This window comes from Prunus avium, chromosome 4 (assembly GCF_965620075.1).
Source record: "Prunus avium chromosome 4, drPruAviu1.hap1.1, whole genome shotgun sequence".
NCBI lineage: Eukaryota > Viridiplantae > Streptophyta > Magnoliopsida > Rosales > Rosaceae > Prunus > Prunus avium.
Genome location: NC_142287.1, coordinates 19,032,738 through 19,058,335, shown reverse-complemented (window position 1 = coordinate 19,058,335; position 25,598 = coordinate 19,032,738). Strand labels below are relative to the sequence as shown.

Below are 25,598 nucleotides of genomic sequence, written 5' to 3'. Positions count from 1 at the left end.
CAGTAGTACAACAACTAGAATTCATGATCAGTTAAGTAATTTAAGATGCCCTAAGCTAAGCGATTTTAGATGGTATAAGGATGTTTTCATTTCCAGAGTCATGCTTAGAGATGACAGTAACCAAGCCTTTTGGAAAGAAAAATTTATTAATGGTCTTCCTAATTTATTTGCCCATAAAATTAGAACAGTCTTAAGCAATGAGTCAGGCCAAATTAATTACGATGAATTAACCTATGGTAATATAATTAGTACAATTAATCAAGTTGGTATGAAAATGTGTGTAGATTTAAAAATAGGAAAATCAATCCAAGCCGATAGTAAAAATGCTAAGTATGAATTAGGTAATTTTTGTGAACAATATGGTCTAGCACCGGTCCCGCCGTCTAGACAAGTCAAAAGAAGCCATGATAGACGCTTTAGTAAAAGACGCCATTATTCTCGCAAAAGAAATTCTTTCAGTGATAATGATAAATTTTATAGTAAAAGAAGATTTATCCCTAGGAAAAGCAAATGGTCAAAAGGTTATTCAAGGGGTTTTAGGAAAAGCCCCCGACAAGGTAAAAAGAATTACCCTAGGAAAAGCACAGATAAAAGCAAAGTCAGATGTTACAAATGCAAAAAGCAAGGTCATTATGCTAATGAGTGTAAGGTAAAAGAAGCAATTAAGCAGTTAAAGTTAGCATCCGAGGAAGAAGCCAAATTAATTAAAGTCATAGAGTTAGCCAACACTGAGTCAGATCCTATGTCTTCAAATAGTTCACATGCCTATAGTTCAGACAGTTCCCAGTCTAGTGAGCCAAAAGTTCAATTAGGATGCAAGGATAAATGTTGTAAAATTCTAAATAAATCAATTTGTGTTTTAACTAAGCAAGAGGAACAAGAAGAATTATTAATTGATTTAATTAGTAAAGTTCAGGATCCAGAGTTAAAGTCTGAATACCTAAAGAAACTTAGGAAAATCATAAGTCAAGAAGAATCTAGTTCCCCTATGCCTCCTAAGATAAGTCTTAATGCCACTTTAGAAAGATTTAATAGAAAGAAGGAAGTCACCCTCCAGGATCTTCAGTTAGAAGTTAAACTAGTTAAAAAAGAAGTTTTAGAGTTAAAACAAATAAGCCAAAAGTTAGAAACTGAGAATTATGCAATTAAACAGGATTTAATTAATTTATTAGAATCCAAAGCAGAAACTAGTAATCCATTTGGTAAGTCTAGTTCTGAGTCTGAGCCCGAGTTGTCCGACAAAGAAGAAAAAGTTATTAATTTAATTAAGCAAATTAATTTCAGGAAATGGTATTCCAGAGTCAGTATTTTTATTAATGAATTTGAATTAAATACAATTGCTTTATTTGATTCAGGAGCTGATTTAAATTGTATTCAGGAAGGCCTAGTTCCAACCCAGTTTTATAGGAAATCTAAAGAAGTTCTAGGCACAGCGTCAGGAAAAGCCCTTAAGTTAAAGTATGAGTTACCCAAAGCCCATGTATGCCAAAATAAAATATGCTTTAAGACATCCTTTGTCCTGATTCAGAATATCACGGACGAAGTAATTTTAGGTTTACCCTTTATCTCTTTACTTTACCCCTTTCAGGTAGAATACGATGGAGTCACTTCAAGCCAATTAGGTGAAAAAGTTAAATTTGAGTTCTTAACTAAGCCTGAATTACATAGTCTTAAGTCTTTACAAAAGTCAGCTATTTCTAAGTCAGTTAAATTAATTCAAAATAAAACAAGCCAAATTAACTTTTTAAAGGAAGAAATTAAGTTTAAAAGGGTAGAACAACAGTTAGCAGACAAGTCACTTCAATTACAGATTAGTAAATTTGAAGATAAGTTAAAAAATGAAGTTTGTTCTGATATGCCCAATGCCTTTTGGCACCGTAAGCAACATGTCGTTTCTTTACCTTATGTCAAGTCATTTAGTGAAAAGAATATTCCTACCAAGGCCCGTCCAATTCAAATGAGCCAAGAGTTAATGGAATTATGCAAAGCCGAAGTCACGGATTTAGTTAACAAAGGAATAGTTAGGAAAAGTAAGTCACCATGGTCTTGTCCAGCTTTTTATGTTCAGAAAAATGCCGAGTTAGAAAGAGGAGCCCCACGATTAGTTATAAATTATAAGCCTCTTAATTCAGTTTTAGAATGGATTAGGTACCCAATCCCTAATAAAAGAGATTTAGTTAATAGATTAGAAAAAGCCGTTATCTTTAGTAAATTTGATATGAAAAGTGGTTTTTGGCAAATTCAGATTAAAGAATCAGATAGGTATAAGACTGCATTTGTTACCCCTTTTGGTCATTATGAATGGAATGTTATGCCTTTTGGATTAAAAAATGCCCCTAGTGAATTCCAGAATATTATGAATGAAATCTTTAATGCCTACAGTCATTTTTCCATAGTATACATAGATGATGTTCTTATCTTCTCCGAGTCAATAGAACAGCATTGGAAGCATTTACATAAGTTTTTCCAGATAGCTAAATCTAATGGTTTAGTCATTTCAGCTAAGAAAATCAAGTTATTCCAGATTAATGTCAGGTTTCTAGGTTTCAACATAAGCCAAAGCCAAATAAGCCCAATCAATCGAGTCATCCAGTTTGCTGATAAGTTTCCAGATCAAATTCTAGAAAAAAGTCAGCTCCAAAGGTTTCTAGGTTCTTTAAATTATATTTCTGATTTTTATCAAAATTTGAGAAAATTATGCAAGCCTCTATTTGATCGTCTCCAGAGCAATCCTCCTGCCTGGACTCCAAGTCATACAGAAATAGTTAAGCAAATCAAGCTTCATGTCAAGTCTCTTCCATGCTTAGGCATTCCTTCAGTCAATTCTTTTAAAATTGTTGAAACAGATGCCTCTGATATAGGTTATGGTGGTATTCTTAAGCAAAGAATTAATCCTAATTCCCCTGAGCAAATTGTCCGTTTTCATTCCGGTGTCTGGAATCAAGCTCAGAATAATTATAGTACTATTAAAAAAGAAATTTTATCTATTGTTTTATGCATAAGCAAATTTCAAGATGATTTATTAAACCAAAAGTTTTTAGTTCGTGTTGATTGTAAGTCTGCAAAACATGTTTTAGAAAAAGATGTTAAAAATATAGCTAGTAAACAAATTTTTGCAAGATGGCAAGCAATTCTGAGTGTTTTTGATTTTGAGTTAGAATATTTGAGAGGTAGTGAAAACAGTATTCCAGATTTTCTTACAAGAGAATTTCTACAGGACAAACAAGCAGAGCCATGTCAAGCAAAGAAAAAGAAAAGAAAAATAAAGGAATAATGCAGTATAGTCAGACAAGCCAACCAAGCCCAGGCCAGAATCAACCCAGAATCCTTCCAGCTACCTTGATGCCTACGCCAGTCAAACAAGAAGCCAATGCCCAACTTGTGCCTTTTCCAGGTTATATGCCAATTCCAGTTAGGAATAGTTTTAGCCCTTTAAGCCAGCCTTCTCTACGCCCTAATTATCAAACAGCTTTAGTTTCCCAGTATGATCCTTTTATTGTTCATGCCCCTATGCCTTCCCAGTGTCAAAACCCAAGTCAAAGCCAAGTCCAAAGGTCTAAATATCATCCAAAAAGCAATTCTCATATTTTTATTGTTGAACCTTATCTAGAAGATTTGAATGACCCAGTTAAAATAGCCAAGAAATTCTTTCCTCCCAACATGCATTATTTTCCAAGTCATCCTTCCAAGTCTTTGAAGTTTTATAGGGACATTCTTTATGAAACCCAATCAGCAGACATTAAGCCCATCAAGGACAAACAAACAGAAGCCACTATTTTCCATTCCATTTATATACGTCAAGTCATTAAGCCAGAACACTGGAGTAAAAATGCCTATGATCAAAAGCCACTTCAATCAGGCCTTACTTATAATTATGGAGACTACATTGATGCCTGGTATACAATTTTCTTTCATCAATTTGAAGACTTCAGTCATTCATGGTTCATGAACTTCGATGCCAAATTCAAGCCCTATTTTCCTTACTGGTTTCTCCAATGGTGGAACATTAATGGTTCCTGTTGGGAAATCCTTCCAGAAGGTCTACGCCCCACATTTAATTATTTTTGTCAGAAGCACCAACTAACTAAGCAGGAGAAATTCTTCCCTATGCTTCTTCATTTCTTTGCCAAATATAAGATTCCATGGATTCTAAAATGGAGCTATCAGATTAATTGGGACACCAGATTTCTATGCCGTCATTACGTAGTCAAATGGTGGGACAAAGTAATTTTAAATAAAATTATTAATGAAGTCCATGCAAGTTTTCCACCTATCCAGATGCCAGTCGCTCAAGCCAAAGAAGCCTCTCCAAGCAGTTCAAATGCCTCCCTCAAAGGGAAATCTAAAAAAGAATTAACAGAATTAGCAGAGCAACTCCTTGCTCAAGTTTCTCAAATGAAGGATGAAGATGAAGACGAGGCCAGTCCAAAGTCTGAATCTTCTTCAAGCCAGATGCCCAGTCAACAATTTAGTCAGAAGCCTAAGCCTAGATGGTCCGATTATGTGCCCGACAGCCAAGATCCATATGATCTCTCTGAAGATTGAAGCCTTCCAAGTCAAAGATGCCTCTGCCAAAGTTAAAGTAGCCGAAAGCAGAGTTAAAGTAGATGCCTTTCTGTTTCTCCAGAGTTAAAGCAAAGATGCCCATGCCTTTCAATTCAAAGATGCCCTGACAAGTTAAAGGTTTTTCAAAGATGCCCATGCCTTTCAATTCAAAGATGCCCATGCCCTTCAATTCAAAGTTGCCGAAAGCAAAGATGCCCTGACAAAGTTCAAAGTTAAATGTTTTTCACTTCAGTCAAAGTAGAAGTTAATTCAAAAGTTATTTTGTCCTCTTTTGTATGCCAAGGCTTTAAATAGAAGCCTTCCGTCAGTTGTTTCTCCAAGCTTTGTTCAGTAAGCATTGTAAGTTTCTTCAGTTTTCAAAGTTCTCTCAGAGTTTGTAGACCTGAGGCAACTACAATAGTTGTAAGTGAGAGTGGAGTGTGAGTGTCCTGCGTGACATTGCTTGCTTTCATTGAACTAAGATTTCTGTAAGTTCTTACTTTGTTTTCAAAGCTTCCACAGTTAATAATATTTCCAATTAATATTATTTTCTGTGTTTATTTTATAGTCTTTCAAATTTTAATTTATGTTAATTCAATTATTTTCATTAATTTGTATTCTCATTTTAATTAAATTTAGTGCTCTCATAATTTTTTATTTGTATAATTTATTCACCTACGTTAATTTTCTTTTGAGTTTATGATTAATTTATTAGTTTCAATTTGCATCCATTCAATAATTTATTTTATTCATTATTTCTCTATTTTTTATTTGTTAGTTGCCCAAGTCATCTACCAAGTCAATTATTTAGTCATACTCTTCATTCTCTTCCGTAGCTAACAATTCCATTTCTTCTTCCAAGTCTTCACCCCATTAAATACTCATGCAAAGTTTTCATACACATGCAAAGTCTTCAAGTCTTTAATTACACATAAGCCAAATCCAACTCTAAGTCTTCCGTCTATTACTAGTTAAAAGTCCTTTTGAATTTAGTTCTTCTAGATTCTAGGCTCTAGTCCCCTCTATATATATATATATATATATATATATATATATATATATATATATATATTAAACCAAAATTCTAAACGTAATGGAATGGACAAATTTACACCCCCTTGTTGACAACAAAAGAGTGCTGCTGTTGCAGATTTTGGTGTCTTTCTATGAATGATGTGCTTTTGACAACCTCTTTATTTGTGCAAATATCTTCTAGTGAGAATATTCGCTGATGATCCTCTTTTCTCTCGATCCTCTTCTTTCTCGAACTTTGCAAAATAATGTCTGTTAATCGAAGAACATTGGTTTGGTGTTGGCCAAAGGGTATCCGATGCCTAAGTTAGTAAAATAGTCTAAAGGATATGCGAATTTAACTGAAAGGATGAAGTTTTCCTCTCCATGGAGACGAGGAGGTGCGGATGCTGGGAGTGGGGGTGACAGCATGGAACCGTGACAGAGGGAGAGAGAAAAAAAAGCGTGAGCTTTTTGCTAGTGTTTTCAGAATTACCTTCTTTGTGTCATCAATTTAACTTAAATAGCCCTCCTATTTTGTAACCTTCATTTGCCATACAAAATATTATACTACTAGGCTCAGATGTGCAGTCAACACATTTTATTTAATTTTAAGCAACAAAGCAAGTAAATTGGAAGGCACGAAGATCCAAAAAAAAACTGAAAACTATTTATATGGTTTATTTATTAAATAGTTTTCCTTGGCTTGATACTTCTACGTCTCATTAGTGGTGTCTTTCCTATCTTTTTTAGGGTTTGTTTCTTACCAAAACCAACAAAAGAGAAACTTTAAGCAAATTTATTGAAAATGCAAGCAAATGAAATGGAACATATTAATAAAACATTGACGGAGTCATCAAACTAGTCCAGAGAAGTTGCAAGAAGAGAATTGCTTATCGCACCACTAACTATAAGAAAATTCAATTATCAAATGCATTAACAAAAGAAATCATATTAAGATGAAAAAGAAGAAATTAGAACACGCATATTATTGTAATTAGCAACTGAGAAAAAAAAATGCTAATTACTATTAAGAATTGTGTAATCACAAATAATATAGGAATCAACTATTATATACGTCAATTAACAATTGTAAAATAGAACTATATTTTTATTTTACCTCCTTCTTTACATTCTTTCTTCTCATGTGCTTCTGTACGGCTTTGGTTGTCTTTCTACTGTCTACCCCTACCCTTAGTATTTTAGTCCAATCTGTGAATGAGCTTTCAGAAAAAATTCATAAACGAAAAAAAGAAAGCAAAAAAAAGAAGGTACCGACGTTTCATTGTAGGAAAAGATGGAACAACTTTAACGTTAACTTGCACATGAAATGTTTATCACTATTGTGTGCAAGAGGTTTTTTATTTATTTTTATTTTTTTATCGAAAGTGTGCAAGAGGTCCAAATATGATTCGAATTTCTGTTCACCAATTATTCTAGTGTATTGAACACGCAAGGAAAGAGTATGCAAAAATTGACCATCAAAATCGTTCTTGGCTTACCAATGACTTTTGCCCCCTTCTTCACGCTCTCTCTAGTTAATTCTTCTCATCAACTTTTTGCACGATTTTGCTTGTCTTTTCACTTTCTGTCTCTACCCTTCAGCATTTGGTAGGCCTTGCCTTTAGTCCAATCTCTGAATAAACTTTCAGAGAAAATTCGTAAAGGAAAAAAGGAAGGGAAATATACAGATATAATCACTTTTTACAAATTGTATTCAAAAATGATCACGTTACAAATTCTATTCAGATATAATCACTTGGGAACGTGAAATTACCTAAGTGCCCTCCATATAAAAACATATCTATTGTGGAGTTATTGGCCATCGATTGGCGACCTAACACTTCTTACTTCTCTCTCTGTCTCAGCTCTCTCTCACGGTTCGCTCTTCCTCTGTCGTCGCTTTCTCTATCCATCGACCAACACCACTCTGTTTCTCCCTCTGTCGCGAAAACCTAAGCCGAACTCTCTCGTTCTGTCTCTGGAGTCAATGTTAGGGTTTGTTGAGGGGGTTCTTGAAGGTGAAAGAGAGGGTTTCTTCGTTAAATGCTCTCTCCCTTGAACAATCTCTCAGTTCCCTCTCTTTTCATGTCTTCAATCGACGTCTTTCTCTTCTCCTCCGCTCCTTGAGGGCCTCAAAAAACCCTAATTCTTGGTTTCGATTCCGACTTATTTCACATACTTTCTCCTCATTCTCAATCTCTGACAGACAAAATTCGTGCTTTTCTTTACGTGTTTCTGGGATTTCCAATTTCGGTTCTGTGCGCAAAAGGAGTGATACTAAGGTGGGTTTTGTATTTCTTATTGACTAGTTTGTGTTTTTGTATGGTTTTCATTTGAGAAGTATGATTTCACTAACGTGTGACTGATTTTGTGAAGTTTAGTAATTAGAGAGATTGGAAATTTCTGTATTTTAACTGTGAATTACTTCATGGTGGGTTTTCTCAGTTTTTCTTACTTTACAAGCTTGATAAATTTCATTTTTAGGTGTTTGATATTATGAGGAAAATTTATGATTTTTGGTTATAAAACATAGGATTTTGACATTCTGATCAAGTGGAGCTGTTTTTTCTTTAGATTATAGAGCCCCAGTCCCAGAAGATAGAAGTTGTTCTTTATTGTGGACAAGCATGGGTTGTAGCTGTCACTTTTTAAGACATAGTTCTTTCTTTTTCTTAGTTTCCCAGCTGTAGTGGCTGGTCTTATATTGTACAAGCCAAACTTTGATTATGATTTTACGTTAATCAGAATATCTAGATGGTATTCCTCCATGCCATTTCATATTATCTTAGTAGTTTAGCTACATTTTCCCAGGGCACCCTGAAAAGTGGAAAGCCAGTTGCTGTGAAGACACTTTCTGCTCGGTCGAAGCAGGGGAGTCTCTGAATTCTTAAATGAGATTATTGCTATATCAAATGTCAGGCATCCAAACCTTGTTGAGTTGATTGGGTGTTGTGTTCAAGGAGCTAATTCTGGCCTTATATTTTGTATCAGACATACCATGTAATTATCTAGTCCTCGTTGAATGAAATTGAGCACAATTATTTAGTTCCCCATTGTTGAGGAAAAATTACTATAAAATCTTTATTTTTTGGTGTAGGGGTGTAAGAATGCGATTCCAGAGCGTCTTGTTCTTTTTTAAAGAGATCACGTTATATACATTCTGTATTGCTTGTATATTGCCCTGGTATTGCATGTATATTATTTCTTCTATATAGCCCTCGTATTGCTTGTTTAGTGCCATTTTAAGAGAATTTGCAGATATTGAAAACAAGAGAGAAAAGGAAGCCAATCAATATATTGTGTCTATATTGCTGATGTATTGCCCTCGTATCACTTTGTTTTTCAAGTCTTTTCGAAAGAAATTATATAGGTGGGAGTATTTAGTTTTTGTGCCCTCTTATTACCTACGTATTACCCTCTTATTGCCTACGTATTACCCCTATATTGTGGTTGTATTGCAGGCTCGACAGCAGTACAATGGCAATTCAACTCCTTATTCCCAACTTCCCAAGACTTTAATTTTATTTTGAATATAGACTTGAAAAAAAATGGTGTTAGAGAAGCAATACGTGGGCAATACATGGCAATACATTGGCAATACATGGCAATATATGGGTAATACACAGGCCAATATCTTGGCAATATATTGGCAATACATGGGCAATATATTGGCAATACATGGGCAATATATTGGCAATACATGGGCAATATCTTGGCAATACACGGGCAATATCTTGGCAATATACATGGGCAATACATGGGCAATATACATGGGCAATACATGGGCAATACATGGGCAATATACATGGGCAATACATTGGGCTATATACATGGGCAATAATACATTGGGCAATACATGGTTTGAAACTGATAAAGTACAATGAAACCTGAGCATGTTTATTAACAAACTATACTGTAAAAAACATCTCCAAAGCAGTTGAATTTGCAGCATCTACTGTTGCAACCATTCCTCGTTTTTCAGAACCATTGCCGCTCAAGGAATTCATAGCTTCTTTACGGGCTTTCAAAACCAAAAGAAAACCTACAAAATAGAAATGGAAAGTACATAAAGTTCCAAGAGATCAATTACTATCAACTATGATGTGTATATTCTATCGAGGGCACAACCAACTAGACTTTTATGTTAGAGTTTGGATTATATGAAAATGAACCAAGCTTGACAACACGTTAGTGTAATGCCCATATATCAACTTTGTATTAAAAAAATGTTCACCATTCACCCATCTCTGTTCTGTGTCATCGACATAACCCGACCATTTTTGAAGTGATGAAATATAGTAGCATTACTTACAGTAATTTCTTGGTTTTTGATCAGAGAAATGTACTTCATAGAAACATGACCATGAATGCAAACAATTAAATTCTTCAACACCCTTACTAGTGCACTCTCAATGAAACCGATACAGAACTGGTGAACTTGTATGGTGTATAAAGTGAGCTACGAAACCTATTTCAAAATTCAAAACATAATGAACTACATAAAAAAACTGTCCTTTTACTCTCATATTGCAAATTATTTGCTCGTGAAATTTTTTCCAAAAACTTATTTCCTTTCCTTTCAAACAAACAGGATTAGAAGCCAAACCCCTAAAAATCAAAATTGAAGCAAAAACTGACATAACTAACCTATTTCTATGCTAGAGAAAATCAAGATTTGATTTTTATTTTTTGTGTTATTTTGAGCAAAATAATTCCTGGGTATTGAAGAATGGGAAAAATAGCTTAGAACTCAAAATTACAAAAACAAAGTGACAAAGGATCAGAAGAGAGCACCTGGTGGCAATGGGTATGGCGGGTTGTTGTTGTTGATGCGTCCTTTTCTATTCCTTCTGTTACTCCTTTATGTAGGCTTTTGGAGGGTGGGCATGGTCTCCCCCCTGAATGAAGGTGCTGGTCCCAGATGGCCAATGAAGTTCGATCCCTGATCCCTGATCCCTGATCCGTAAAAGACAGTTTCTACACATCCCAGATTTCATGCAACTATAGCCACACACTCAGCCTAAATGACCCAACACATAGCCTACTTGATAGCCTTAACCACAGTAAGGGGTTTTAGCAAGCAAAAAAAAAAACAATTCTCACAAATTCCAGATTTTCAATTATATTAAAATACAAAAATAAACACAAGACTAATGTTTAAGGCTGATAGAATCTTCCAATTGAATTGAATTATCTGATATTCTAGTGCTAAAACATTCACAGGCTGATCTGATGCCACAAAAATAAGAAAAGGCTCTGACTTTGTAGTCATCTACAAGATATATGCTTATTTATGGGTTTATGCTGCAGAGACTAAGTTGGAGGCTTCTCAAAAGGTTACAGATTTTCAAGTATGCTTGCATACCAAAACAAAACCAACACAATCAAACTACATCAAGGCAGCCAACTCAAAATTTCCAAAAACCAAACAAACACATCTATATAACAAATCATAGCACTTTTAAAATTTGGAACCCACAACAAACAATACTCACAAACATATATAACAAAATCAATCACAACAAGACCTATTTGCATCCATATCCGGTTTGATAAGGCAAATGCAACAATTTCGAATTCAAAATTCATACACTTCATATAAAGAATTTCAGTACAAAACATATCCGAAAGCATATTAAGAATCACTATATCAATATTCAACAGAAACCCACATGATACAAACTGAAAAATACAAAAGACTAGCATACCTCAACCATTAGAGAAAACCACAGTTTCACATCTCAGAACACTAGCATACCTCAACCATTAGCAACACTAAACAAAACCCACCAAAAACTCCAACACCTCGTTAGTCAGAAAGAGAAAATTCACTCCCTTTCGCAAAGCCCAAAACACTATAAACGAAAATCATATTTTGTCAAACACTCAAAATTCTATATCAGCACCACTCAAATTCCCATATAGAAACACCACAATTAAGCAATTAAAGCAAACACTCCATAAGCATGTATATATATATATATATATATAGAGATAGAGAGAGAGAGAGAGAGAGAGAGAGAGATAGAGAGAGATAGAGAGAGATAGAGTAGAGAAAATTGGAGCCCATGAATGCCCCACCAGCGGAGTCTCCGACAAACTTGAGAAGGCAGACAGCAGGGCCATTGGAGGAGGCGGGGACTAACGGGTTTGAAGAATTAGGGTTAGGGTTAAGGTTTGGATTGGTATCGAGCTCAGTGTTAGTGTCCGGGTCAGACTTCGGAGAATCCACCGACGTCGTCGCCATGGCCATTACTCTCTTTGTTTTCTATGAAGTCATGGCTGAGCAAGATTTGGGCGAGTGCGAGAGAGGAGAAGAGTTGGGAGAAATTGGGTTTCAGAAAATGAATTTTTGAGGGGATAAAGGGTCAATATAGATATATTTATATGGAGGGCAATTGGGTACTTTCATGTTACAAAGTGAATATTTTTTATTGAAATTTATAATGTGATTATTGTTATAAATAGTGGAAGTGGAGCCCATAATCAATTATGAAGTTTGAAAATGAGGCAAAAATTTCACTGTACACTCACGGATGAAAGTGATGGTTTGAAATTGAGGCAGAAACTTTGCACTGTACACTCACGAGAAAACTTCAGAAGCACCTATAAATAGGCATGTTCGTTCATTTGTAATATATACCATCAGAAGAGAAGAAAGAAAAGGAGAGTGAGATTTGAATACTATTGAGTGAGTTTCTATTTGAGAGGAAATTCAATCTGTGCAAACGCCACAAGAAAAAATATAATTCCACTATCATTTTTCAGTGGTAATTCTCTCCTCTAATTATTTTATTTCATAACACGTTATCAGCACGATAGTCTCTCCACTGTTAAATTTTCTCAGCTCAACACTATGTGGTTATTTCTCTTTCTCCTCTCCGTCATATGTCTCCTCTCACTCTACTACTACGACGACATGCAAACTTTCTTTTTTGTATTCTCACAATTTTTGTGTTGTTTCATCCATGTTTGCTTAATTTATTTCTTTGTAATATAATTTGGAATGGCACGGTTTTATACCCCATTCTGTTGTTTTATGGTGGTGTAATTTTCATTACCCATCGCGTTGTAACACAAATTATCATAATAAAATTATGGTGTGATCTTAAAACCCATCTACTATATAGTGGTGCAGTTATATTGCCCACAAAATATAATATGTACTTCCTATATTTTTAGTGGGGGTTTTATTCCCACACTTATTTTATTTACTGTATGGTGTAGGTTTATTACCCATATGGCAGTATTTATTTAAAGTGTGGAGCGGGTTTATCGTCCACACAACTGCCTTTTATTTCTTTTATTAAAAGTATGGAGCAGGATTAGTGTCCATACCAGCACGTTTACTTTACAGCACATTTACTTTTATTTAAAGTATGGTGCGGGATTAACGTCCATACAGCAAGCAATTTACTTTATGCATTTACTTTATCGCACGTTTACTTTACCGCACATTTACTTTTATTTAAAGTATGGTGCGGGATTAACGTCCATACAGCAAGCAATTTACTTTATGAATTTACTTTACTGCACATTTACTTTCATTCAAAGTATGGTGCGGGTTTATCGTCCATACCAGCAAATTTATAGCGCTTTATTTTTATAATCAACTAAAATAAGGGCCTGGAGTTCCTCAAACAATTATAGGGCCTGAAGTTCCTATTAATAAATGGCTTAATGTCCCAGATCCCGAATCTGAAATTTTGAGTAAAATATTTTTGGCATGAAGTTCAAAAATATATTAAGCCTGAAGATTATTGCGAATTCTAATGCATCTCATTCTTCTTTTGAAGATGGAAAATCTGGCTAAATTGGAATTCGTTGCCCTAGAGCTTTCTGGGGACAATTACCTATCATGGGTCCTGGATGCCAAGATCCATCTGCGTGCTAATGGCCTTGGCAAAGCCATTGAAGATGGAAGTGATGCATCACCTGAGGAAAATGCGAAGGCCATGATTTTCCTTCGCCGCCACATTCATGAAGCGCTGAAGAGCAAATATGTGGTGATTGAGGAACCATTGGTCCTGTGGAAAGCCTTGTGTGAGAGATACAATCATCAGAAGACGGTGACTCTCCCAAAAACTAGATATGAATGGACACACTTGAGATTTCAAGACTTCAAGACAGTGTCCGAATACAACTCAGCTATGCACAGGATCACCTCCCTTATGAAATTATGTGGTGAAAATATATCTGAGGAAGATATGCTCGAAAAAACTCTGAGTACATTTCATGCCTCAAATGTGCTTCTGCAACAGCAATATAGGCATAGTAGTTTCATAAAGTACTCAGAACTTGTATCTTGCCACTTGCTAGCTGAGCAGAACAATGAGCTTTTGTTGAAAAATCATCAATCTCGCCCAACAGGCTCAGCACCACTTCCTGAAATAAATGTTGCATCTCGGGAAGTGAATGCCACCTCATCTCGTGGCAGTATCCACAAACGTTGGCGAGGAGGCAAACGTGGCCGATGGCAAGGGAGTAGAAAAGATCGTGGTGCTCACTCATACAGCTTGGGGCCAAGAAACAATCCACCCATGAATGGCAAAAATGCACCCAGAAATAAGGGAAAAACACAAACAAGCTATGTGCCTAGAAATGATGAAAGAGCTTGTTACAGATGTGGTGCAAAGGGACATTGGATGCGTACATGTCGTACGCCGAGGCACTTGGCGAATCTTTATCAAACTTCACTTAGAAACAGGAAAGTGGAGACAAATTATGTTGCACCAGATCCGCCAGCCATAGACGGCTCATCAGAAATATCGCGTCGTTTAGACAAGACGCATCTAGATGTTTCCGATTTTGTTACTGAAAAGGGGAATGAAATTTATGGGTCCGAACTGGATTAAATTCCTTCATGTACCATTTGTATTATCTGAAGCACTGTTTATTTTCCTTTCTGCCTTCAATAAAAATGGCAATGTTTTGAATGATTGTTGATTCAACTTATTTTATTTGAAGGCATGGATGTAAATTATGGATGCCCCCAAAACAAGAGCTCTAGCAAAGATATTTGTCTTGCAGACAGTGCAACTACTCATACAATCCTTCGAGATCGAAAGTATTTCTCAAAATTGATGCTTACAAAAGCAAAGGTAACAACCATATCAGGACCTACAGATCTGATTGAAGGCTCAGGCATAGCCCAAGTTATGTTACCAAATGGGACAATACTGTCCATTCAAGATGCCTTGTATTCATCTAACTCCAGAAGAAATCTGTTGAGTTTCAAAGATATTCGTTTGAATGGTTACCATGTTGAAACAAAGAATGAGAAAAACATGGAATATCTTTGTATTACTTCCAATGATACCCAGAAGCGTATATTGGAAAAGCTTTGTGCGCTCTCATCAGGGTTGTACTATACAACCATACGGACAATTGAGGCACATAGTGTCATGGATCAAAAGTCCATTGACTCAAATACTTTCAAGCTTTGGCATGACCGGTTGGGTCATCCTGGATCCACCATGATGCGTAGGATCATTACCAACTCTGAAGGACATCCCTTATTGACAAAACATATTATGGTATCAAATGACAGCTTTTGTCAAGCTTGTTCACAAGGGAAGTTGGTAATCAGACCATCACAACCAAAGGTTGATATTGAATCCCCATCATTTTTACAGAGAATTCAAGGGGACATTTGTGGGCCTATTCATCCTCCATGTGGACCATTTCGGTACTTTATGGTTTGCCTTTTGTCCACTCGGAATATGGCATTTGCTAGGCTCTTGGCTCAGATAATTAAATTACGAGCCCAATTCCCAGATTATCCCATCAAGTCAATTAGACTCGATAATGCTGGTGAATTTACATCTCAGACTTTTGATGATTACTGCATGTCGTTAGGCATTGACATTGAACATCCTGTTCCCCATGTTCATACTCAAAATGGCTTGGCAGAAGCTTTGATTAAGCGTCTTCAATTGATAGCACGCACATTGCTAATGAGAACAAAGTTGCCAGTTTTTGCTTGGGGATATGCCATTTTACATGCAGCATCTCTGGTGCGGTTGAGGCCCATCGCCAACAATCAATATTCTCCAATACAGCTTGTGTTGGGTAATCAACCAAATGTTTCACATTTAAGAGTCTTTGGTTGTGCGGTTTATGTGCCTATTGCACCACCGCAACGTACTAAGATGGGCCCTCAACGCAGATTGAGAATTTATGTTGGCTTTGATTCACCATCTATCATCAGATATCTGGAGCCCTTGACTGGTGATATCTTTAGGGCACGATTCGTGGATTGTCATTTTGATGAGACAATTTTTCCATTATTAGGGAGAGAAAAATCTGTTCTTAAAGAACAAGGCAAACTCGTTCATGAAGAACGACGTGAATTATCATGGGATGTACCCACTTTGCTTCATCTCGATCCTCGTACCGCTCAATGCGAAAACGAAGTGAGAAGGATCGTTCACCTCCAAAGCATTGCGAATCAGATGCCAAATGCATTTAATGATGCAACGAAAGTGATGAAATCACATATCCCAGTTGCAAATGCACCTGCAAGGATTGATGTTCATAATAAAGAAGGCAATGCGCCAGCAACCGGCTCATCTGTTGCACGCTTGAAGCGTGGCAGACCACTAGGCTCAAAGGACTCAGTTCCTCGAAAGAGGAAGTTGATGGCCAAAATGAATGCAAATGAAATAAATGGAGAGCCCATAATTCATGTTTCAAATTCCCCCCATGAGGGACGGGTACTTCCTGAGAAGGAAAATGTCCTTGATGAGACACGTGCTCCTGAAGTGGTAGCTGTACCTGAAAGCCAAGAAATCTCCATAAATTATGCATCCACTAATGAATTGTGGAACAGAAATGAGATAATCATCGATAATATATTTGCATTCTTAGTGGCTACTGAGATCATAAAAGTTGATGATGTTGAGCCTTGCTCCATTGATGAATGCACACAGAGACAGGATTGGCCGAAATGGAAAGATGCAATCCAGGCAGAATTAGACTCTTTGGAAAAAAGGAGTGTTTTTGGACCTATTGTTCCAACCCCACTTAATGTGAACCATGTAGGTTACAAGTGGGTATTTACAAGAAAGCGCAATGAGAACAATGAGATTGCAAGGTATAAAGCACGACTTGTTGCGCAAGGTTTTTCACAAAGGCCTGGAATTGATTATGTGGAAACATACTCCCCAGTAATGGACGCAATTACGTTCCGTTACTTGATAAGCTTAGCGGTTTCAGAAAAACTTGATGGGCAATTACGTTTCGTTACGTAATGGACGCAATTACATCAATCAAATTATACTGAAAAAGTATTAAAGAGGTTTGGCATGGATAAAGCCCATCCACTTAGCACTCCGATGATCGTTCGGTCGCTCGACACTAAGAAAGATCCATATCGTCCAAAAGGGGATGATGAAATGGTCCTTGGTTCAGAAGTACCATATCTTAGTGCAATAGGTGCTTTAATGTATTTAGCACAATGTACCAGACCTGACATAGCATTTTCAGTAAATTTGTTAGCAAGATACAGCTCTGCTCCAACAAGTCGACATTGGACCGGTGTTAAACATATTCTACGATATCTTCGTGGAACGACCGACATGGGCTTATTCTATTCCAGTGAATTGACCAATGCCCCGAGTATTGTTGGGTATGCTGATGCAGGATATCTCTCTGATCCACATCAAGGAAGCTCACAAACTGGGTATGTATTTACATGTGGAGGAACTGCAATCTCATGGCGCTCAACAAAGCAAACGTTGGTAGCCACATCTTCCAATCACTCAGAAATACTTGCCCTCCATGAAGCCAGTCGTGAATGCGTTTGGTTAAGATCAATGGTTCATTACATTCGAAGCACCTGTGCTTTGCCCTCAGCAACGGACACTCCAACCATTCTAAATGAAGACAATGCAGCTTGTATTGCTCAAATCACAGGAGGGTACATCAAGGGTGACCGGACCAAGCACATATCACCAAAGTTTTTCTACATGCATGAGCTCCAGAAGAATCAAGAAATCAAAGTCAGACAAATCCGTTCAAGCGATAACTTGGCAGATCTCTTCACCAAGTCTTTACCCAAGTGCACATTCCAGAAGCTAGTACATGGCATCGGATTACGACAACTCTGCAAGCAATCAAGTTGGAGCATGCAAAATCAGGGGGAGCATTCAAGAGTCCTCTAACACAGGACATAAGCGCGTTGTACTCTTTTTCCTTCGACTAGGGTTTTTCCCACTGGGTTTTTCCTAGCAAGGTTTTAACGAGGCAACATGTGCGCACTTCACATTACTCTAATGTCCCAAGTAAGGCTGTACTCTTTTTCCTTCGCTTCGGTTTTTTCCCACTGGGTTTTTCCAGGCAAGGTTTTAATGAGGCAACTAATCTAGGGATATGTGGTCTCCAAGGGGGAGTGTTATAAATAGTGGAAGTGGAGCCCACAATCAATTATGAAGTTTGAAAATGAGGCAAAAATTTCACTGTACACTCACGGATGAAAGTGATGGTTTGAAATTGAGGCAAAAACTTTGCACTGTACACTCACGAGAAAACTTCAGAAGCGCCTATAAATAGGCCTGTTCGTTCATTTGTAATATATACCATCAGAAGAGAAGAAAGAAAAGGAGAGTGAGATTTGAATACTATTGAGTGAGTTTCTATTTGAGAGGAAATTCAATCTGTGCAAACGCCACAAGAAAAGATATAATTCCACTATCATTTTTCAGTGGTAATTCTCTCCTCTAATTATTTTATTTCATAACAATTATTTTTTATTAAGGTTTATCTTTAGTGACTATGTATGTCAATTTCCCAAAAAGGAAAAGGGACCAACTTTTACTTCATGAAAGCATTGCATGCCGCTTTGTATTCGCAATTTGGATTCAAAATAAAAAAGGACTGCATCCTAAGAATGCCCATTGTATAAATTAGCTATTACATTTAAAATCAAAATATGCTTTCTCAGATAGTATTGTGCCAAAAAAAAAATATTTCTTTTAATTTTTTATTTATGAAAATACATTATGTGTTATAAAACTAAGGGTAATTTTCATTTCACTACATTGAAGTTTACCAAATTTCAGCCTTTGATACATCACATTTTTTGGTCGTTTCAGTCGCATAGATAACGTTTATTTTTATATCACTTTCATATTTGGTTTTGGGATTTCTACTTCTTGGATTGTGTAAACAAGCAGGTCATTGATGACCAAATAAAAGAATGAGTGTTTGAGTAAACAACAGGTCAGTGAAAAGTATGTAATCCTTAATATGATAATTGTGGTCTAGAGATGTAGTAATTATTTAATCCCAAAGCCTCACTGGGCTACAGCCCACTGAAGCCCATAGGTAGTTCTGCGCGTGATTGTGCCTTGTAAGTGTTACGGCATGACTAAGGAAACAACAGAAGTCTAGCTGGTGTAGCGATTGGGTGTCCCATTGTCACAGTGTAGGTCCCAATATTAGCTAGGTCCCAATATTAGCTAGCTTTTATAATTAGGGTGTCTTTGAATCATATTGCATTTCAAGGTATGAACTTTGCCCTTATCTACATTGCACTAACCTTCAATTGTCCTCATAAATTTGCTACATTTTCCTAATGCTTGAATTCCTTGTTTTTTCTTTCTTTCTCATTTTGAAGCAAATTAAATAATTAATTAATTAGTTACCGCTTTCATTCAAATTAAGGCAGTTTTTGCAACAAATATTTTGGTACGAAGATACTTCTTTGAGCCTGAAAATGCAAATATATATGTTGACCAAAACCAATGAATAGGAGGGATTCACATATTAGGCAGGAGTAAGAGTAGCAACACAGTAATCATTTACTGTTAAAGCTAATTTTTGAGTTATTCCCTACTCTTTTACCCATTTATCTTGATCAATGATTATTAATGGTCATCTATCTCTATGGAAGGTATTAACTGCACCATTATGATTAAATGTCATCTTCTGCTTTCCTCAAATTTACTAAGTCACGACTATTAGATTTTCCTCATTTTTGGTACTTCCTTGAGCTTGTGGACGTATCTTTTAAAAATATCCATTACAATTGTGATACACATGGGTGTTGAGGTAATTCATAAATTTCATATAACAGGGGCACAAGTGCTCTACATGACAATCTTTTGTGATATTCCAAAATGTCTAAACTTTACAAACTTCAGCTACAAGCCATGTGTTTTAATCCAAACATCCTTCTATTAAATTTAGTTTCGTTTAGAAAACTGTAAAATTATAAACTCGAATTCTGTTGGTACCATTAGTTTTTAGGGTTAATTGGTGATTTACCCCCTTGAACTTGTACCTAGCTTTCAATTCACCCCCTATCCTTTTTAAAAAATAATAAAAAATTAAGGATATGAACTTTTTTTTTTTGCCAATTTCCCCCCTACCATCTAAATCCTCAACATTTCATTCCATTTTCGATTAAATTATTTAAAAAAATTATTTTTTAAGAAAAAAATTGAAGAAAAATAATTAACCTAGAGCCAACCCCCCCTCCCCCCAACCTGAAGAACCCAATCCTCCTTCCCCTTCCGTCTCCTCCATCCTCTCCCCTTCCTTCCCCTCCTTCCCCGTCCATCTCCCCTACCCTCCCCCTCTGATCTATCTCCTCCTTCCCGTTCCGTCTCCTCCCTCCCCTCCCCTTCCTCCTCTTCCCCTTCCCCTCTTTCCCCTTCCATTTCCACCACCCTCAGATCTCTCTCTCTCTCTCTCTCTCTCTCCATGTGCTTTCTTCAATTGTCATCACATTGCATTTCAAGGTTTTTTTTTCTCACTTTTTGAAGCAGATTAATTAACGCATTCATTGAAATGAAGGATTGAGGGAGCAACAAATATTTTGGTACAAAGATGCACAAATAAAAACACTCTCTATCGAATGTTATTAGGGACTGATAATAGAAACAGTCTCTATAATATACTACTAGGGACAGATTAACAAATATTTTGGTACGAAGATGCTTCTTTGAGCCTGAAAATGTAAATATGTTGACCAAAACCAATGAATAGGAGGGATTCTCATATTAGGCAGGAGTAAGAGTAGCAACACAGTGGTAAGACGACTGCATAATCAAGCAAGTTGGAAAACTCACTTCCAAATCTTGAGAGAACCACTCAAATGCATGATAATATGCAAGGTAGTTTGGTTTCCAATTTATAACCATGCTGTTTGTATTTCATTTATATTGATATATACCTTAGCATATAGAGAGTACCTTACAATTACCTCCCTTGGGATACAAGCCTATCCAATATTCTCTTACCTGGTTGAGTCTAATGGGAAACTCTTATTGGCGCTTTATCATCGCGATCATGAGTTACAAGCGTCTTGCATTGCAATTATATTTTTTATTACACATATGTCATCTCTTTGACCGAAAGCATATAAGGGAGAACTAATGCTTAAGAGTTGCATGTCACTAGGATGCATTTTATTTCCGACAGTGATAGTGCCCTCGGAAAAAGTCTCAAAGTGTGTCGGAAATACACATTTTTTTTTTTTGCGGGAAGCCTTGGCGCTTGTTGTATTACCGACAAAAGTCATTGTTGTTGGAAATGCCATGGTTATTTCTGAGGGGTTGATTATGCCCTCGAAAATAGTCAGTTATTTCCAATGGAAACTAGTTCTTCTCGGTAATAATCAACTAGTTTCGAGGGCATTTTGATATTGTCAGAATTGCTTGTATATTTCTGACGAGCTACTTTTAGTCGGAAGTAGTTGTTTATTTCAGACAAAAGGTCATTGTTGGAAATAGTTGTTTTTTTCTTTTCATATCATTAAAAACAAATATTTAAATATTATCTCCACAAATGAGTAATTGTCACATATATTAGTTGTACCATAAATGTTTTGAATCATTAAACAAGTCGAAAACATTTTGTGTTGACATATTTAACTACTATAACATAACCATCAATTACTTAATAAACTCATCAATTACTTAGTTAAAATGATATAACTAAGTAATTTGATGCCATGAAATTTTAAATTGTTATTTTCTTATCCAATAAAATCATCTTAGCTCATATTTCATTTATTTATTTGTTGATACAAGCAAATATTGGGGGAGGAGACTTAGAACTTTTGGTGCAAGAGTAAATGTCCTTAATCACTTGAGTTACAAGCGTCTTGCATTACAATTATATTTTTATTACACATATGTCATCTCTTTGACCGAAAGCATATAATTGAGAACTAATGCTTAAGAGTTGGACTAGTATATTGTGGAACTACAATAATTGTCAAAAAGATTTCATTATCAACCATTCATTTGATCACAACAATTGGAATACTAGTATTTTAAGAATCTAAATCAACCATTCATTTGATCACAACTTTCACTATATATTTATAATATGACGAAATAAATTGAATTATATATTTGTAAAGTAATTCATATGATAAAAGACAATAAAAACAATTAAACAAGCATGGAATAATTTTTAGGACCTTTTTTTTGTTTTTGTTTTTAATTTACATTTGTGAAGTCTAAATGTTTTACTAGAAGTTTTCTAAAAAATAACTCCCACCTCCAGGGCTGCTAAAAAAATTGAAGCGAGGGGCCAAACTCAGCAGACCAAAGTATAAGCGGCAAGTTTCTAGCGCCCAAACGAAAACGAAAACGAAAATGTGATAAATTTTCAATTTTTATCGCGTTAGGGTTTCCCAACTTGTCAATTACCCAAAGAAAATCATACGACACTAATTATTCCCCTCACTGAGTCTCAATCTACTCTTTTGCCTCTGCTAGAACACCATCGCCCCTACCAACACCGACTCCAAATCCCCATCATCCAGCCCAACTCCTTCATCTCCTCTGTCTCTATTTTGGTCAAAATGCCCAGTCTGCTTCTATTTTGCCCAAAATCGAGCAAGACTTCCTATAATCATAGCTGCCTATGAGGTTTTGTTATCTCGCTCTTCAGACTCAAGTCGGCGGCCGTAGAGATCACCCCTCTATCTTCTTCACTTATTGAGTTTCTTGAGGTCCGTATCTCCATCCCTTTTTATTACTTTTAGCTTTTGTAGCTGTTTAAATGTTTATGGCTTTAAGGGCTTTTGGAAAACTTCGTGTGGATTTTTAGGTGTTTTATTTTCTAACGATGTTTTACAAGACCTCGAACTCAGATAAATCTATCAATTATCTCTTTGATTTATAAAGTTCGAGTAGTTGTGTGGAAATTATTATGTGTTAAGATATGACTTTTGGTATTCAATTGATTGGTTTCTGGGATTTGTTTTATAATATGCTTTGTGGGTTGGATTTTTCGTTTCACTATGGCTGGGTTATAGTTTGAGAAGTGAGGGCTCATTTTGTAATAGAATAGCCAATATGCTGACTCATTTTTCTTTGAGCACTAATCTTACCCGTTTCTGGTTTGGGGAGACCCCTGCTTTGATTCAGAATCTCTTTTTTGAGGAGTGTGATCCTGTACTTTGATTAATGATTGTCGTTCTTCTTTTTTTTTTTTTCAAAAATAGTGGGAGAAGTGAGGGAAGGGTGAGGATGCACTTACAAATTTTTGGGTCTGGGTTTTGTTTTTCCCCTTTATTTTGTGTGACTTTTGTCGAAGTTAAGCCCACACTAATTTTTCTGTCATTGTTGTCTTGTGGATATTCTGATTTTGCAGACTATCCTTCACATATAAGAAGGCAGAAGTAAGGTGAAGATGTGGTGCATATCTTAAAGGTTTCTTTGGATGACTTGTATAATGGCAAACCAAAGAAATTCTCTCTCTCTCTCTCCGAATATTTTGTGTCTGAAATGCAAAGGGTATGCCTTTATTTGTCACTCTGTTTACTTGTATATAACTTTAGGCAGTGGATTACAGTGATGTGGTGCTCTTTACTGGTTTTTTTTTTTTTGTTCAATCTAATTGCTACTCACAACAGCTACATTGTATTAGTATTAGTTCTGTATGGGACATTTATGGTCTAAGGTAAGAACATTTATCAATCAATGTGACATTTATGGATTCTTCAGATAGTCAATTAATATATATTTATATCCTCTTTTGTTTCTTCTATAATCTTATCTTTCTCCAATAAAGTTTCTCGATTTCTTATTCTCATCTATGTCAGTTTCAAGAACATTGTGAAAAATACCAGAAAGTTATTATTCACACAGAGCAATTGACAGGTTAAGGTTCATTCATCCAACTTCTCCATAATGTTAACTTCTAAATGCAAGTTGCTATAGAGTAATATGATTCATTTATTTACTTTTTGGAATAATTCTTAGTATTGTTGGAACTTGGAGCACAATCCAAAGATTTGTATTACTGTTGGAGTCATTACATAAATTTTAATTGCAAGATTTGTATTGGGCTATGAGCTGTTTGTTTGGTGCTACTTGGTATTGAGAGTTATGTTAAATGACAATCCTTGAGTGAAATGGTGAGAACAATAAAATAATCTCTATTGGTGATGATCGGTGTTCTATACCGGTACATAAATTCAATTGTCTGTTATAGAGTTCAATTGTCTGTTATGTCCTTAGGTTGCCAATCGAAAATGGAAGATGAACACTTATTTCAGCTCATTCTGAAAAAGTAGTCGGTGTATTGTTAAAAACGAACTCCTACATAAATTCAGGCACTCCAAAGGGAAAAAAGGTTTTATTGCTTGGAAAATTGACCTCTCTAAAGCTTATGACAGAGTGAACTGGAATTTTCTGGAGTATGTTCTGAGAGAGATCACTCTTCCTGAGTCTACAATCCAACTAATCATGCAATGTGTCTCCACGGTTCAGTTCCAAATTCTTGTGAATGGTGAAGCTACCCCGCCTTTTGTTCCTGCAAGAGGAGTGCGTCAGGGGGACCCCCTCTCACCGTATTTGTTTTTGTTGTGTCTTGAGAAGCTTTCTCATCTGATTAGTGAGGCTGTTGTCAAGAATGAGTGGAGAGCTGTCAATATCTCCAGAAATGGCCCTAAGATCTCCCACCTGTGTGTTGCGGACGATCTGCTCCTCTTTGCCGAAGCTAGTACCAGACAGGCTAGAGTGCTGAAGCGATGTCTTGATAGATTTTGCCTAGCTTCTGGCCAGGTTATCAGTTTTGAGAAGTCTCAAATTTTTTGCTCTCCAAATGTTAATACTAGCCTTGCTGTGGAGATTAGTAGAATTTGTGGTTCTCCGCTGACTCTCAATCTTGGCAAGTATTTGGGGGTTCCTTTAATTCATAGCAGAATCACAAAGGCCACATATAGAAGTGTGGTGGACAAAGTGCAGCTGAAGCTTACCGCATGGAAAGGTAAGTTGCTAAGTTTGCCTGGCAGAGCTACGCTAATCCAATCTGTGGCTGCTTCTATCCCATTGTATACTATGCAAACCGTTAAGATGCCTGTAAGTACTTGTGATGAGTTGGATAAAATTAATAGGAACTTTTTGTGGGGCAGCAATGGTTACAACTCGAGAACCCGTCTTGTCAATTGGGATTCTGGTTGTATGAGTAAGAAGAAAGGTGGTCTTGGCCTTAAGCATATGATCGGTGCATACTTATATATCATTTTGTACCCTTCTAACTTATGATTTGATTATGTTTTTGAGTTAAACTTGTGCTTTTAATAAATTTTGTGTTTTGTTTCAGTGTAATAAGCTTGAAACTCATTAAATGCATTTTGGAGACAAGTTAGCTCAAATCGGTGTCTGCAGATCAGTCAACTTCACGAATTGGACTGTACTTGCTCAGGAAGAACCAGATAACAAGCCATACATCATTGGAAAGATGCAGAAGTCTAGTTTCAGGAGAAGTTTACGGTTCATGATTTCGAGTCTCCTAGAGGAAGTTATGCAAGTTTTGGCAGCTTAAGGTCAAATTCGGCAGCATCTGCGTTACTGGGCCAAAAATAACATTTGAAGGTCTTTCCTATTTTTTCTTGAGTTGGGCTGCATATACTTGGAAAGATAATTCAAAGGGTTTGAAGATCCAGAATTTTCCAGATTTTGTAGGAGGGAAGATCAAGCCCAAAACAAGTCCACAAGCTGACTGCAATGCATTGTCAATTCCAGTCTATTTTCAGCAGTCACCTTGCAAGGCTCAAAACGTACACTTGTACT

At 36.3% G+C, this 25,598-nt stretch overlaps 1 protein-coding gene and 3 long non-coding RNA genes across 4 annotated transcripts in view; 3 read left to right on the top strand and 1 right to left on the bottom strand.

The window, feature by feature from the left end:
* Positions 1 to 25,598, top strand: part of LOC110771817 (uncharacterized) — a 120,069-nt gene that overhangs the window by 33,208 nt on the left and 61,263 nt on the right. Inside the window, exon 3 of the long non-coding RNA XR_015835247.1 lies at positions 23,624 to 23,681. This is a non-coding gene — a long non-coding RNA (uncharacterized LOC110771817). The remainder of the gene's footprint in view (positions 1 to 23,623; positions 23,682 to 25,598) is intronic.
* Positions 6,320 to 14,529, top strand: LOC148294968 (uncharacterized). The gene is made up of 2 exons (XM_088252593.1): positions 6,320 to 6,342; positions 13,352 to 14,529. The coding sequence occupies exon 2, from the start codon at positions 13,356 to 13,358 to the stop codon at positions 14,412 to 14,414; it is 1,059 nt and encodes a 352-aa protein (XP_088108719.1). The 5' UTR covers positions 6,320 to 6,342; positions 13,352 to 13,355; the 3' UTR covers positions 14,415 to 14,529.
* LOC148294969 (uncharacterized) lies at positions 7,230 to 8,755 on the top strand. Its single transcript, XR_015835345.1, has 2 exons — positions 7,230 to 7,841; positions 8,371 to 8,755. It is a non-coding gene; the product is annotated as an uncharacterized LOC148294969 (long non-coding RNA).
* Positions 9,250 to 11,949, bottom strand: LOC110773777 (uncharacterized). Its single transcript, XR_002529358.2, has 2 exons — positions 10,354 to 11,949; positions 9,250 to 9,601 (listed from the first exon to the last, which is right to left on the bottom strand). It is a non-coding gene; the product is annotated as an uncharacterized LOC110773777 (long non-coding RNA).